We start from the raw sequence: 16,868 nt of genomic DNA on the forward strand, positions 1-16,868 counted from the left end.
CTGCAACACCCTTTATAAAGGTATAACAAAAAGAGAAATCAGACGGCTTTAGATTATTGAAAACACAGCTGTCAAAATCATCTATGGTGCCCAAAATTTTGATCAGTCTCACCCCTCCTGTTTAAGGCGCACTGGCTTCCAGTTGAGCATAGAATTAGTTATAAAATTTTACTTTTAACTTTCAATACGAAATTAAATAATCAACCAGATTTCATTAATAGGCTTCTAATCCCTTATAACCCACTAAAATCTCTCCTGTCACTATCTCAGAATCTTTTAATAATTCCTTCGTTGAAAAACATTAATACGTTGCGCTCCAATAACTTCGCTGTTACTGCCCCTACTATGTGGAACTCCCTTCCTAATCATTTACGTAGCGAGTCTGACTTAAAACAATTTAAAGTGCAGTTAAAAACATTTCTATTCCAAGATGCTTACGGATAAAAACTGTCCTTCTAAGGACAAACCACCAGAAGAATGCTATCATCCCACTCCTACCGTACCTTCCTTTTATGTTACTCCTATCCTATAAAAATTGTATTTCTGCCCTACTACCCTGCTGTTTGAATGAGTCTGTTCATGTTATTAGTGTTTTTATTGAGTTTTTACATTTTTATACCCTAAAGTAATACTTGTTTTTATGTAATTATATAATGTAAACCGTTTAGAAATTGGGATAAGTGATTTATAAAATCTTTTAATAAACTTGAAACTAGATGGCTTTAAAAGAGGACTGATCCTTCCAAAGGAAAAAAAAAACACTGAAAAGAATTGGTATAAACCAGAAGATGAACAAAGAAGTTGAGAGTCTACTATTGTTGTAAGAATTTATTGTAGTAATCATATATCCTGCCGTCCATGTGAATACAATTGAATTTAGCATTTAGGCATGATTTTGACATGTTAATTTGTACATTGTGAAAATCACCACCTATATGTTTTTTGCTACCATGATGGTCCCGTGCATTTAAACTAAAAATATAAGCTATTTAAAGAGTGCCTCAATATTACCACTATGAGAATAATTTCCCAGTCTTTCCTTGTTCAGCCCTCTTGAGGTCACTGAATGTACAGTTAGTTTTGAATATTGGATTAATGTAATTTGAACTTGCAAACTTTGGAGATATTGTTATTCTTGCTTTCTTTACCACTCAAGGAAGTATAAGTCAATTTATTTTGTTATTATGTATTTCCTGTTATTTCTGTCAGGCCTCAACAGAATAATATGGCATTTTGGGATAAATATACATCCCAGAATTCCAGAACTAGAGGCCAGAATAGCAAATATCTCCACTGCTACCATATACTTTCCCTTGGTGCTCAGGTATGTTGGAATGAAAGAAATCCAGACACTACTGAACATCAGCATGCTAAATGTAATATGCTTGGCCTCATTAAAACTGCCAGGTAGATTTCTTGCTAGGAAAGCTACAATAAAGCTGATACCGGCCAAAAATCCCAGGTAACCCAGAACACAGTAAAATGCAATTGATGACCCTTCATTGCATTCAATTAATATTGTTCCAATTTCTGATTGAATGTTTTGATATGGGAATGGAGCAGCGGTACCCAACCAGACAAGGCATATGAGAACTTGTAGAAGGGAACAGGAAAAGATTATAGAGTATGAGACCCTGGAACCCATCCATTTCCGAAGCTTGCTTCCAGGCTTGGTGGCCTGGAAAGCTATGACCACAGTGATTGTTTTTGCCAGGACAGAGGAGAGAGAGATGGAGAAAATTATTCCAAAGGCAGTCTGTCGGAAAACACAAGTCACTTTATCAGGATGGCCTATAAATATCAATGAGCAGAGGAAGCAGAGCATGAGAGAGACTAAGAGAATGTAGCTTAGGTTCCGGTTGTTGGATCTCACAATGGGAGTGTCTTTGTACTTTATGAAAATTCCCAGAATGACAGCAGTGATGAGAAAGAAGAAAATGCTGATATATGTCAAAATGATTCCCAAAGGTTCTTTATGGGATAAGAAAATTATCATTTTTGGAACACAGACATCTCTTTTTTCATTGGGCCATTGGTCCTCTGGGCATTTCATACAGTTGTCCATATCTAAGAAGAAAGAATATTTTCTTATCATCTCAAAATTTATATCAGTGTAGGAGAGTAGCTAAATATTGCTTTTTCTAAATTTAATTCTAAGTTTAACAATATTATTCTCCATGGTGCAACCTCATCTGGAGTATTGCATTCAAGTCTGGTCTCCTAATCTCAAAAAAGATATAGTGGTACTAGAAAAGGTTCAAAGAAGAGCAACCAAGATGGTAAAGGGGAGATATGATTGAAGTCTACAAAATCCTGAGTGGAGTAGAATGGGTGGTTCAATTTTTCACTCCATCAAAAATTACAAAGACCAGGGGACACTCGATGAAGTTACAGGGAAATACTTTTAAAACCAATTGGAGGAACTTTTCTCACTCAGGGAATAGTTAGGCTCTAGAATGCACTGCGAGAGGATGTGGTAAGAGCGGGTAGTGTAGCTGGTTTTAAGAAAGGTTTGGACAAGTTTCTGGAGGAAAAGTCCATAGTCTGTTATTGAGAAAGACATGGGGGAAGCTACTGCTTGCCCTGTATCAGTAACAAGGAATATTGATACACCTTGGGTTTTGGCCAGGTACTAATGACATGGATTGGCCACCGTGAGATCAGGCTACTGGTCTTGGACCATTGGTCTGACCCAGTAAGGCTATTCTTATGTTCATGCAGGATATGCTAGAATGTAGGAATGAGCTTCATTTTTTAATGTTTTATATGCATTCATAGGATGATTTTATAGCAGGTCACCCATATGTGAAAAAAAATAGAATTTTATTTTGGGTGTATTTTGAAAAGAAATGTGGAGGCTCATTTTCAATATGATGTCTAAATACAATTTTGCAAAGTAATCAACAAGCCACTGTTGTTCAGTCTGACAAGTCATATACTGGTTTGTCTAATACAACTAACTTAAAGGACAAGCAAGTATTGAATGCATCTACCCTTGGGGGTGCATCTAACATATGTATGGACCTTCAGGCAGCAATTGGGTATATAACCAGTTGCTTAATGCTTTGTCGGTCCAACCTTTATTAATTCAATGAATCACTCTCCTATTTATCTAAGTGCCATTTTTTTAGTGATGTATTTTTTTATATATATCCTATATAATAAAAGGTTAGTGGCACATGTGCTTTTAAAAAAGCGTGATTACTGCGGCCGTGGTGTGTGATCCATGGCCGTGTTCCATTTTAGAACCCGGCCAATGATCACTCTGGCCACGCCCCTCCTCCCGCCCTCACCAACCTGAAGGAAGCTCAGCAGACCTCCCACCCTCACCTCACCAAACTGGAACCATACCTCCCGCCCTCGCTCACCGCTGATGTCGCTGCTGCTGCCGCTGATCCTCCTCTTCTGGCCAGCCTGCGATCGTGGCCGGCTTTGGCGGGCCTCGCGGGCCGCTTTCCGGCCTCGGTAGCACGTTCCCTCTGATGTACGGGATCGCGTCGGAGGGAGCTTGCTTCCGGGTTGGGGAGCGGCCTGCGAAGTTCGCTGGGGCCGGCCACCACGATCGCGGCCTGCTTTGAAGAGGAGCAGGCCAGGTAATCAGGGGGATTAATTCTGGGGGCCAGAGGGAGAGGGAAAGGGGCCATGGAGAGATAGGGAGAGGGAAAGGGGGCAGACAGTTTTACTCTGGGGGTAAGATAGAAGGGCAAATGGAGAGACAGGGAGAAGGAAAGGGGGCTGCTTTGGGGGAGGGGTGTGCTAGGGGGAGACAGAAGGGGCCATGGAGAGATAGGGAGAGGGAAAAGGGGCTGCTTTGGGGGGGAGGTGTGCTGGGGACAGATATTAGAGAAACACATTTCCCAAAGCTAAAAATTGACAATTCAGTAACAAAATACAAAACCTTTTTTTTCTTGTTTGTTGTCTAAGCTCTTCCATTCTGAATATTGTCCATTTACCCCCACTTTCTGTTACCTATGCTCCAGCCAGTTTTTAATCCATGTGAGTATTTGACCCTTAATTCCATGGCTTACAATTTTCCGAAGTAGTCGTTCATGTGGAACCTTGTCAAACACCTTCTAAAAATCCAGATATACAATTTCAACCAGGTAGCCCTTGTCTATCTGCCTGTTTACTCCCTCAAAGATGTGCAGCAAGTTTGTCAAACATGATCTGCCTTTGCTGAAACCGTGCTGACTGGCTCTCATCAGCCCATGTCTGTCAAGGTGATCAATGACAGCGCCTCTACCATCTTTCCCAGTACCGAGGTCAGACTCACTGGCTTGTAGTTTCCCGATCTCCCTTGAACCTTTCTTGAAGATCGGTGTAACATTCACCATCTTCCAGTCTTCTGGAATCTTTCTTGATTTGATCAACAGATTGACTATTAGTTGAAGCAGTCCAGCTGTAGTCCCTTTCAATTCCTTGATGACCCTCGGATGGATGCCATCCAGTCCCGGGGATTTATTGCTCTTAAGCCTATCAATCTGCCTGTATACCCCCTCTAGACTGACCGTCAATCCTGCCAGTTTCCCATCTTCATTTCCAGCATATAGCCTGATGGGTTCTGGTGTGCTATGTATATCCTCTTCAGTAAATACAGACACAAAAAATGTGTTCAGTTTGTCAATGATTGCTTTGTTCTCCATTAATCCCTCTCCCTCCTCCTATTCCACATGGGTCTGGCCTTTCTTTCTCTAAATGACCCCCTGTGAGATTAGATATACCTGCGAGCCTTCCAATGAAGCAGCAATGGTGGCAGCTGGCCAGCCGAGATAGGATTGTGAATGAGCTGCTTGCGGCCAGCCCCACCATGGCCTTTCTTCTGTCACATCACTTTCTGAATATAGATGACATGGTAGAGGGAAGACCCTGGCAGGGCTGGCCACAAGCAGCCTGTATATTGTGCTGCATATGCTGGCTGCTACTGCTCTGGAAGACCCACAGGTATGTCTAATCTCATGGGGGTTTGGACAGAGAGAGGCCAGACCAGCACAGGGGAATGAGGTAACATGGATGCTAGGCCAATAGTGGGAGGAGAGGAGGGAACATGGATGCTGCACTGCAAATGGGGGAGAGGATTTTAGACCTGCAATGGTAGGAAGAGAGGGGAGAGGACTTGGGGAAAGGGCTGAGAAGAAATGGATGCTTTACCATAGAGAAAGGGAGAGATGTCAGGCCATGGGGAGTAGGAAAGAGATAAAGGTTTCAAGCAAGAGAGGTGGTGGGTTGGGTGAGGGGCAATGGATGTCAGACCTGCAAGTGGGGGTTATGGTATGTTACAGAGAGGAAGAGAGAGTGACTAAGACCATTAAGGGGATAGGAAGGGAAGAAGATATTCTTAACCAATGAAGACAGGGACAGGGAGATACCATACCAGGGGAGCCAAAGAAGGGTTTCAGGGTGTAAGAGGGGGTGAAATTTAAAGGGAGATTGTCGGAGTGAGAAAAGAAACTCAGGAGGTAGGAACTTGAGAAAGTAAAAGGCAGGAAGGATTTTCAGGGCTCAGGATAGCAAAATTCTATACAAAAAAACTACCAATAAACTTTGTAGAATTTTGAAATATTGTGTGCAGAATTTTCATACATTTTGAACAGAATTTTCAAACTTTTTGTGCAGAATTCCACCAGAAATAATTATGTAAGTGAGCTCAAGTAAGGATAGGAAATGGGACTTGATATAACACCTTTCTGTAGTTAAAATCAAAGTGGTATACATATTATATACATATACAGTATGGGGCTCATAATAAAAAAAACATCTAAAAAGTAGCCTAAATGGGTATTTAGATGATCAAAAAGCCTGATCGTCCAAGTACCCATAATCAAAGCTGGTTTTAGATGTATCTAAAACTAGCTTAGGCCTTTCCCCTGCCTCTAAACACATAGAGCAAAAAGATATGTTTTTAGAGAAGGGGAAAGGGCGGGTGGTGAGCGGGAGGTGGGCTGACCTAGATCTAGGTGTACAGCAGGTATAACCAAATGTTTTGACAGGTTGCCTAGTCGGCACTTATACGTTTTGACATAGACCAAGTCAAAACAGGTATAAGTGCTAAAAAGGGACGGTAAGCTGATGGCGGCTGGCACAATCAGCTCAGTGGCACGGCAACCTACCCACCCCCCACCACAACCATTGGGGCAGGAGAGATGCCTCATCTCCCCTGCAGCAATAGTGATACCACCAAGTGACGCCAAACGTGGCACTTGGGATCCCTAAAGCGGCAGGAGAGATGACCCATCTTTCCTACAGCGATCCACCCCTCTGCCTGATCCGATCGGGCCAGGAGAGAGCCCAAGCCCTCCTGCCCAGGCGAATCACCTACCCCTCACCCCCACTAAAATACAGGCAGGCAGAATCCCAGGCCCTCCTGCCCTCGACGTACCCACGTTCGCCCCCCCCGAATCCCCGATTAGCCCCCCCATTAACCTATGAGACCCCTCTGCCAACCCTTTGAACCCCCAATCCCCCCTACCTAAACATTGTTGGCCGGATGGACAGGTGACAAGCACGTCTGTCTGGCAGGTTAGCCATCGCAGGACCCATGGGCCCATGGATCTAAGGCCCCACCCACAGGAGGGGCCAAAAGCTACTGGGCCTATTGCAATTGCCCAGGTGCCTCAAGCCCCACCTGTGGGTGGGGCTTGAGCCGCCTGGGCCAATCAGGCCCTAAGGCCAGCCAATCCTGTGATGGCTGGCCTGCCGGATGGACGGGCTTGGCACACGTCTGTCCAGCCAACGATGTTAAGGTAGGGGCGATTGAGGGTCGGCAGAGGGAGGTCTCGTGGGTCAGCAGGCAGGTGTAGGCGTGGGTCAGCAAGGAGTCATGGGGGCAATCGTGGGTACGTCGAGGGCAGGAGGGCCTGGGATCCCTCCTGCCCGTATTTTAGTGGGGGTTGGGGGTAGGTGGTTCACCTGGGCAAGAGGGGTTGGGCTCCCTCCTGCCCAATTTATAGGGGTGGTCGTGTGGCCCAGAGGGCTTGTGCTCCCTCCTGGACCGATCGTTATCGGCGGGAGGAGGGTTCCAGGATCGCCGGGGCAAGAGGGCTTGGGCTCCCTCTTGCCCCAATCGTACTCGGTGGGGCCAGAAGGGCTTGGGCTTTCTCTTGGCCCGATCGTTATAGGGGGGGGGGTGGATTCTGTAACCGGTGTTGTTTTTGACAGACACCAGTTACAGAATCCAGCTTTTAGGCGAAGAACTGGCTCCTCCTTCACCTAAAAGCTCTTGTGTTAGGCGTTTGGGACTTAGGCTGTTTTTGGTTGATTATAGTCTGGGCGTTTAAACAGCTGAACATAGAGGCAGGCCATTATCAAAAAAACCCTCCTTTTGGACATTTTTTTTTATAATGGACATTTTCACTGCTTCTACTTTCAACGTTTAAGGCCTTAGGCCAAAAGGGGACTTAGATGGTTTTTTTTATTATGCCACTCCACGTATTTTAGATTTGGGGCAATGGAGAGTTTAGTGATTTGCCTAGAGTCACAAGAGGCTTTATTAAATACTAGGATTCTCCTACACGATATACTTCTGAATTTGACCAATAAAGGATGGACATTCCTATTAAGATCTACTGGGATTTTCTAAATAACCAAAAATGAGCATTGTAGAAGATAAAGGCCCCCATTCTATAAACGGTACCTAAAACATAGGTCTCAAGAAATGCAGTACATAGTGCATGTTAATCTTAAGTTAGGCACCATTTATAGATTTATGCCTAGAGGTGCCTAAAGTGGACTTAGGAACCAGTAAGCATTCTAACCTTAGGTAACCTTATTTATTCTAGGGTTTTTTTTGGTCTAAATACTGCTGCCAAATTTAGGCACCTAAGTCCAAAACAGAAGTCTGTATGCCAAAGACACCCACGATCTGCTCCTGGTAGGTACCTTGAACTAGGAACTTAATTGAAAATGGTGTTAACTGCTTATCATTGGCGCCAATTAACTTTTTAAATATGTAAGTTATGTGCCAAGATCGGCTAGGTGTGTCAATCTAGGTGCCTAACTTAAGGTGTCTTTTATAGAATCTGGACCAACATGCTGGACTGGATGGCCCATTGGTCTTTTTTCCAGTATACTATATATTTTATTGGTTTCTTCTAAATCTCAAAGAGGCGACACCATTCTGAATAACCTGACATCGTGAACCTCATGTGCTATGTATCACTCACCAGTTTCATTGGAGATTTCTCCACTTGGACAGGGAATACAGTCATAGCAGCAGACAGGCTTTCCTTCTTTAGTTAATTTCCTGTATCCGGGAGCACAGCTCTGACTGCATTTGGATTCTGGAGGTGTCTGAGGGTTGAGAAAACAACAAATTCTACCTTAAAGTGACAAAGGACTGTAGTTTTTAAAATGTAACATTAATTTTCTGTCAATTTATGGAGCTATTCAGATATTTTCTTCAAATATCACAAATTGCCTTTTAGAGATCTGTTTTCAGAAGGCTCATTCTAATGTAACAATATTTTACTGACTGATAGTTTATTCCAAGAACACATACATTGTAGGAAGTTACATTTAACTATTTAAAATAAGCCGGAGAATATAAATTATATGGCTTGTTCAGTCAATTCATCCATGCCATTTACTATCCATTCCTCTTTCTGAGAGATCCTAAGTACTCGTCTCAAATTTTCTTGAATTCAGACACAGATTTTGGGCCCTATATTAAAACTGCGGGAGCAAGCCTGGCTGCCTCTCGCAGTTGGTAATGATCCTGGATATTCAATGCTGGATTCACAAACATTGAATATCCAGGTCAATATTCGGCAGCTCAATTAGTTGGCAAAGCCAATTTTCAACAGTTGGCAAGCTAAAGCTAATGACTGATGATAGACCTGTCTTTTAGGTGGGTCTATCTGGCCATGTATCTTAGCCAGATATCAAAAGCTCAGCATTACCCCTTACTGCTTTCTTGGTGGGGTCATCTGGAAATAAGTCGAATGGTGATAGCTCCCTTTCTCTACTGCTTTAGTCCACTCCATTGATAAAGTTCTCATCAAATATTTCTGGTTTGGGAAACCACCCAGAATAGCTTTATCAGTATTGAAAAGGCCAAAAGAATTACGGAGAGTAGGCTTCCATGATTTTGCCTTATATGCAAAGGTGGCCCTCTTAAGAAGAGCTACTATGTTAGTTAGAGATTATGAGGGAGAGGTACCTCCTTTATGGATTTAAGTTGAGTGGCAACTTCGGACACTTTTGAAGCAGTGATGTACACACATGATATTTCATTTGTTCATAGGTGGCTTCCAGAGAGAGACTATATATGCAATGCAATTTATAAATCATTGTTTTTCTGTTTCTATTTATCAATCATTGGATGCCCCTTTATCGAGTAATATCAACTTTACTATTGAGAAAAAAGTAATTTTCTGGACCTCTTGGATGACATCAGGAATTTGGACTCTCAGAGACTTGCTGAAGGATCATCATTTTTATACTTTTGAAAAACTCTGTGATCGCTATGGATTGCCTTTTACTCAAACCTTTTGCTATCTACAACTTATACACTGTATAAGACAGCATTTTGGTTCATCTTTGCAACAATGCAGTTTCTCCTCAGCACCGGTGATCACCTATTTGCCTCAATTGTCTTGTCACCATCACCTGTTTTTGGCATCATATCATCATCTTTTGAAACTGAAACAAAAGAGTTCCTTGGTTGTTCAGCAGAAATGGAATCAAGATTTACATGAAGATTTAACACCTTTACAATGGAAATATTTTTGGTCCATTAGCAATATTTTGGATCTGCTTCTATTTTACAATCCTTATGGTTCCATACAAAGGAAACTGCAGTACAAACTATGATGTTCTCATTCTGTTGGAGACGTAGTTCTCTCCCTGGAACCCTTCAGCATATGTTTTATGATTGTTCCATGATACACCCCTTTTGGATAGTGGTTTGGGTTTTAATTTGCAACATTTTTCCCATCTCTATTTCACTTCACTACTCGCTTATCATCCTGTGTTCTACATCTCCCACATTTACTCTTACCGATGTGCAATCACATCTTTTGGACATTATGATGGCAGTGGCGATTAAGGTAGTGCTTGGTCACTAGAAGACATGGTCTTCTCTCTCCATATATTCTTGGTGGAATTATGTCTCCTCAATTGCTCAGTTGGACCATCATTTAGCAGAATCTCATTCCCAGATGTCTAGGTATTATTGGATCTGGGGTCCCCTTCACTAATATTGTTATAACTGAAGTTGATTTTAGTCTCTGTCGGTTGGGGTGAAGGCACTCTCTGGTCCTAGTTTGGTCATTTCTGTTATAGTGCATCTTTAAGACATCTTTTTATGATATTGTTCATCTGCCTGTAATTGGTAATCTTTGTGCTACTTTAGTAGATTTTCTTCCTGGGATTATATTGCTGTGGTTATGTTTGTATGTTTGCAAATAGTAATAAAAATGATTGGAACAAAAAAAAAAAAAAAGATCAGCATTGGAACTGACCAAGATTTCTTATCAAGTCATTAAGGTCTTTCTTGTCTAGATAGTATGGGTTACTCCCATAAGCTGCACTACTGATATTATAAACTAGATGTACATCTCCTTCATTCGCTGACATGATGTTCTCTTCTGAATACAGCTGCTCTCTCTCTCTCTGGGTATAAGTTCAATGTGGCACCAGAGAGATGGATTAAAGAATGTCTGGATATGTGATATCAGATGCATGCTTGCCAGTCTGATGTTGGAATGGTCAGTGTGTTCTCACCAAATTTTTAGGATAGAAAACTTCATGGCTCTTTTCCACTCTGTACCATCCTGAAAAAAAATACCCTAACATACCTTAGTAAAAGGACCCCTAAAATTACATACCTTGGAATCAATCTGGAAAGCTATATTTAAAAGAAAGGGTAAACTTCAAAATGTCAATGTCCTGGTCACAAAAAACAAAGTTTGAGGGGGATGATAGCCATTTTCTATACATTTGTAGGCATAGACAATTAAGAAAGAACATATTAGCCAGGAACAACAAAAAACAATTGCGTTGTAGACCATTTTTGATAAGACATCTACTTTGGACATTTTCTGCAAAAAAATGTCCAAGTTGAAAACATCCAAACAAATCCCATTTAGACATGGGAGGGAACAGTATTTTGATAGACCGGCCACATTGACATCCAACAGAGCAGAGGGATTCTTAGAAGGTACTGCTGTGAACTTCCTATAAAGGGTACCAGATGTACATCTCACCATAACCCCCGTAGAAGTTATGCTAAGTCCTCTAAAACTCCATCAAAACCAAAACAATACCTATTGTCTACAACACCAATAGTCCTTATGGCTGCAGGTGGCATAGTAGGGTTTTGGTGCAGTCATATTTTCCAACATAAAAATAATGGTTAGAGTGCCTTATGAGACAGATTTCTCCTAACTATAGCTCAGTAGTCCACCCACAAGTCTACTTAAGACACCTGTGAGATATTCTAGTAGGCTTTCTCACACTAGATACTCTAGTAGGCTGCTGTTCTACTGTAGCCCCACCTTCAGGACAGTACTAGCAATTACAAGCCACCAACTGAAGCTGTGTGGTTACCCCAAAGAACAATACTCTAAATGAGAGTGAAGTACTTATTAAAGAAACTAACCTCTTCCTACCACCTCTGAAAACAGTAGGAGGAATTGTAAACTAATAGGTCCTTTTATTAAGGTGCGCTAACTGATTTAGCACGTGCAAACTGATTTAGCGCACACTAATAGAATTTGCGTGCGCTAAACGCTAATGCGTGCATGTTAGTATATGGACGCGTTAACGTTTAGCATGCACTAAATTGATTAGCACTCGCTAAATCTGTTTGCGCACACTAAATCAGTTAGCGCACCTTAGTAAAAGAGGGGGTGAGGAAAACTCAGAAAAAAAATGTTATCCCAGGACAAGCAGGCAGCCTATTCTCACATATGGGTGATGTCATCAACGGAGCCTGGATGCATAAGCCTCGCAAGCAAATTTGCTTGAAGAAACGAGAAGTTTCGACTCAGCCGCACCAAGCATGCAAGAGTGCCTTCCGACCTAGCGCAGGGCGCGTCTCCTCAGTTCTCAGTTTTCCACAGATCCAAGAAGTCTGTATTTGACTCTCTGTGTTTAACTTTGTTACTTTGTGCCTTCTCTCACTGCGGTTTTGTGTTATTTTCTTCACGAATCGCTGTGTTTCTTTTATTTTTTTATTTCTTGGTAAAAAAATATATTTTTCTTTCTTCCATTTGGCTGCCAGGGCAGGCCACTCGGCCGCAGCCCACGGGCTTCGACCTTGCAGCAGCTGTTTTTCCTTCTATGTCCCGGCCAGCTACTGGCTTCAAGAAGTGTAGCCAGTGTCAGCGTGTGATTTCTCTCACGGACCCTCATACTAGGTGCCTCAAGCACTTGGGCCTCACCATCAACCAAAGTCATGTGACCGCTGTGCTGCTCTTCAACCTCGTACTCTTCAACTTCATCTACTCTCAGTGGAGAAGCTCTTCCAGAAGGAATCCACTTCTTCCTCAACTCCAAAGTTGACCTCGGCTTCGCCTTCGACCGAGGGTCCTCCGGCCTCCACTGGTTCGACCTCGAGCCTCAACAGACCTTCCTTGTTTGCAGCACTCTTTCCTCAATGATGACTGCTGTATCTTCCCCTGTATCCTCAAATCAGATAGCTCAGCAGCAGACAGTTCCACCAGTGGTTCTTAAGGTGTCTAAGACTTCCAAGTTGAAGCACATTTCCACTGCCTCGGTGGAACCCCCAGCCAAAACAGGTGGTCCGGTTTCAGATGCGGATTCATCCTTGCCGGCTTCTTTCCAGACCATGTTAGAGCAGCAATTCATTCAGTTCCTTACCAAAATGGGACCGAAGCTAGCTACTCTAATCCAGCCTGGGCATTTTGCAGACTCCCGCGAGGTCGAGCCTCTTCCTGTGCCTCAGTCTGACTCTACACACTCTCTACAGGGAGCAGAATCTCTGCGAGTGTCTGGTCTGGCATCTAAGCATGCGAAGCAAGGAGCAGATTCTTTGCAAGTGCCTCGGCAGGAATCCTCACACTCTATGCAGGTATGCAGAAGCGGAAATGTGGTGGTGATGGGGGACTTCAACTTTCCTGGGATAGACTGGAGTATTGGGCACTCAAACTGCGCAAGAGAGACCAAATTCATAGAGGTCACGAGGGACTGTTTCATGGAGCAACTGGTCACGGAACCAACACGGGGCGATGCCACTCTTGACCTAATCTTCAACGGACTAGGGGGGCCAGCAAAGGAGGTGGCGGTATTACCCCCGCTAGGTAACAGCGATCACAACACGATCCAGTGCAAGCTTGAAATTGGATCATCAAAGGGGAAAAGAACCACAACGACGGCACTCAACTTCAAAAAAGGAAATTATGATGTCATGAGGAAAATAGTGGGAAAGAAACTCAAAGGAAACATAGGGAAGATGGAATCCGTAGAAAAAGCCTGGACCTTACTCAAGGAGACTGTGCACGAAGCGCAAAACCTATGCATCCCCAAGTTCAGAAAAGGGTGCAAAAAAAATAGAACAAAAAACCCAGAGTGGATAACAAATGCAGTGAAGAAGGCGATAAGTGACAAGAAAGCATCGTTCAGAAAATGGAAAAAAGACCAAACAGAGGAGAACCAAAAAGTGCACAAAGAACACCAGAAGGAGTGTCACCGAGTGGTTAGAAAAGCAAAAAGAGAATACGAAGAGAGACTGGCAGAGGAAGCAACAAACTTCAAGTCGTTCTTCAGATACGTCAAGGGGAAGCAACCGGCGAGAAAAGAAGTGGGACCATTGGACGATGGAGACAGAAAGGGAGTAGTAAAAGAAGAGAAGGAGATAGCTGACAGGTTAAATGAGTTCTTCTCGTCAGTCTTCACGATGGAGAATATAACCAACATTCCGGAACCCGAGGAGATCGTAATAGGAGACCAAGACGATAAGCTGGTCGATTTAGAGGTAAGCCAAGAGGATGTACTCAAGCAGATTGACAGACTAAAGAGCGACAAATCGCCAGGTCCGGACGGCATTCACCCAAGGGTACTCAAGGAACTAAAAGACGAAATAGCGGAGCCACTTCGACAGATATGCAACCTATCCTTAAAAACCGGAGAGATCCCGGAGGATTGGAAAATAGCAAATGTCACGCCCATCTTCAAGAAGGGCGCAAGGGGAGACCCGGGAAACTACAGGCCAGTGAGCCTGACCTCAGTCCCGGGAAAGATGATGGAGGCACTGATCAAAGACAGCATCTGTGAGCACATCGAAAAAAATGGGCAGCTAAAACCGAGTCAACATTGCTTCTGCAAGGGTAGGTCATGCCTCACAAACTTATTGTACTTCTTTGAGGGGGTGAACAGCCAGGTAGATAAAGGGGAATCTATAGACATCATTTACCTTGACTTCCAAAAAGCCTTCGACAAGGTGCCACACGAGAGACTGCTTAAAAAGATATGGAACCACGGGGTACAAGGGGAGGTCCACCGATGGATCAAAAACTGGCTGGCAAACAGGAAGCAGAGGGTTGGCGTAAAGGGCCACTACTCAGACTGGAAAGGGGTCACGAGCGGAGTTCCATAGGGGTCAGTGCTGGGACCGCTCCTGTTCAATATCTACATAAATGACCTAGAGGCGGGAACCAAGTGTGAAGTCATTAAATTTGCAGATGACACCAAACTATACAGCAGGGCTCAAACCAGGGAAGACTCCGAAGATCTCCAAAAGGATCTAACGCAGCTGGAAAAGTGGGCCGAAAAATGGCAGATGAGCTTCAACGTGGGGAAATGCAAGGTCATGCACGTGGGGAAAAAGAACCCGATGTTCACATACAAAATGGGGGGAACACTACTAGGGGTCAGTAACCTGGAGAGAGACCTGGGAGTGATGGTAGACGCAACACTGAAGGCATCGGCGCAATGCGCCATGGCCTCAAGGAAAGCAAACAGAATGTTGGGTATCATTAAGAAGGGTATTACGACCAGGACGAAGGAAGTCATCATGCCACTGTATCGTGCAATGGTACGGTCGCATCTGGAGTACTGTGTCCAGTACTAGTCACCGTACCTCAAGAAAGACATGGCGGTACTTGAGGGAGTACAAAGAAGAGCAACTAAACTGATAAAGGGAATGGAAAATCTCCCATATACCGACAGATTGAAGTAGTTGGGACTTTTCTCCCTGGAGAAGCGAAGACTTAGAGGAGACATGATAGAAACCTTCAAGATCCTGAAGGGCACAGAAAAAGTAGACAGGGACAGATTTTTCAGATTGAGGGGCACCACAAGTACAAGGGGGCACTCGGAGAAATTGAAAGGGGACAGGTTTAGAACAAACACTAGGAAGTTCTTTTTCACTCAGAGGGTGGTGGATACATGGAACGCGCTTCCAGAGGCTGTTGTAGATAAGAAAACATTAAATGGTTTCAAAGAAGGTTTGGATAGATTCCTAGAAGAAAAAGGGATTGAGGGGTATAGATAGGTATAGACCATTGCTCAGGCAATGGGCCTGATGGGCCGCCGCGGGAGCCGACCGCTGGGCAGGATGGACCTATGGTCTGCCTCAGCGGAGGCAACTTCTTATGTTCTTATGTTCTTATCCAAGGAGCAGAGTCTTTGGGAGTGCATCGAGGTTCCTCCACCAAGCCTCTGGAGCTTCGATCTACAGCTTCGAGTCCCATCCATTCTTTGGTAGCCTCAACTGCTTCCATCTCCAGGGTGAAGTCACCTCGAACTTCGAGATCTGCTTACAAGCATTGTTCTCATCGGTGTTCGAGGCCTTCTTCGAGGCATGCTTCCAGACATAACTCTTCTTCCAAGGAGCGTCCGTCTTCCACTAAGCCTCGATCTACATCTACTTCTACTAGACTGATGACTCCTCGATCAAGGTCTCCACTTCCAAACCTCGAAGACTTGGCGGTCTCGATTGCCTTGTCCAAGTTTCCCTACTCTTTCGATGCCTTTTTTCCAGCCGAAGCTTCATCTTCGACCCAGGCTGCCTCAATGTCCTCGAGTCCTTCTTGAGGAAAAGCATTGGTGGATCAGCTATCTTTTTCATCTTTTCTTCGTCAGATGGCTGTTGACTTGGATCTCCAATTGGATGCTGGTTCCAAATACTTTAAAGAGTATCTCAAAGTTATGCATCTTCCTCAACCTCTGGCAGAGTCACTTAAGCTTCCTCTTCACAAGCTTCTGTCTCAGACTTTTGCAGATGCCTGGAAACTCCTTATACCATTCCAGCTGTTCCAGGCAAATTGGACTCTAGATATAAAACTCTCCATTGCAAAGGATTTGACAACTCACAGTTATTTCACCAATCCCTGCTTGTGGAGTACTCCTTGAAGAGGTCTCATACTTCTATGCTACTGTTCCTCCTGGAAGGGAAGGGAAAACTATGGACAAATTCAGACGTTACATCTATCAGAATGCTATGATGTCCTCTAAAGTCCTTAATTATAATTTTCATTTTATTATTTATTTTGAGTTCCTCAAAACTTTTTGCCTAAATTTTCGAGTTATTTGGATACTCAAAAGCACTTTGAATTTCAAGAAGTCATCGCTTCTCTATCTCAACTCAGATTACACCTGCTTCAGTCTTCTTACGATGCCTTTGATTTTTCTGCCAGAACGGCTGCTTGTTTTGTAGCTATGCGCCTCGCTTGGCTTCGTACTATTGACATGAATCCTAATCTTCAGGACCGCTTGACTAATTTTCCTTGTGCAGGCAATGACTTCTTCGATGAATCTATTGAGGCAGCCACCAAGAAATTGTCTGAGCATGAAAAATCCTTTGCTTCTATTGTCAGACCTAAGCCAAAGCCAGCTCCTGTCAAACCTGCATGCCCTCCTCCTATTTACCAGAGGCGTTTTGCTCCGAGAGAGGCTCCTTACAATCGCCC

The 16,868-nt window shown here is 43.6% G+C and overlaps 1 protein-coding gene across 7 annotated transcripts in view; it reads right to left on the minus strand.

The window, feature by feature from the left end:
* Positions 1 to 16,868, minus strand: part of LOC117346440 (vomeronasal type-2 receptor 116-like) — a 133,475-nt gene that overhangs the window by 42,875 nt on the left and 73,732 nt on the right. For 5 of the 7 annotated variants that reach the window (XM_033915984.1, XM_033915985.1, XM_033915983.1 and 2 more), the window contains exon 3: positions 8,160 to 8,286. The exons of the other annotated variants lie outside the window; for them this stretch is intronic. In XM_033915984.1, coding sequence (XP_033771875.1) covers positions 8,160 to 8,286 — 127 coding nt within the window. The remainder of the gene's footprint in view (positions 1 to 8,159; positions 8,287 to 16,868) is intronic. 7 annotated transcript variants of the gene reach the window in all.

The sequence above is a fragment of the Geotrypetes seraphini genome, chromosome 12 (genome assembly GCF_902459505.1).
Source record: "Geotrypetes seraphini chromosome 12, aGeoSer1.1, whole genome shotgun sequence".
NCBI lineage: Eukaryota > Metazoa > Chordata > Amphibia > Gymnophiona > Dermophiidae > Geotrypetes > Geotrypetes seraphini.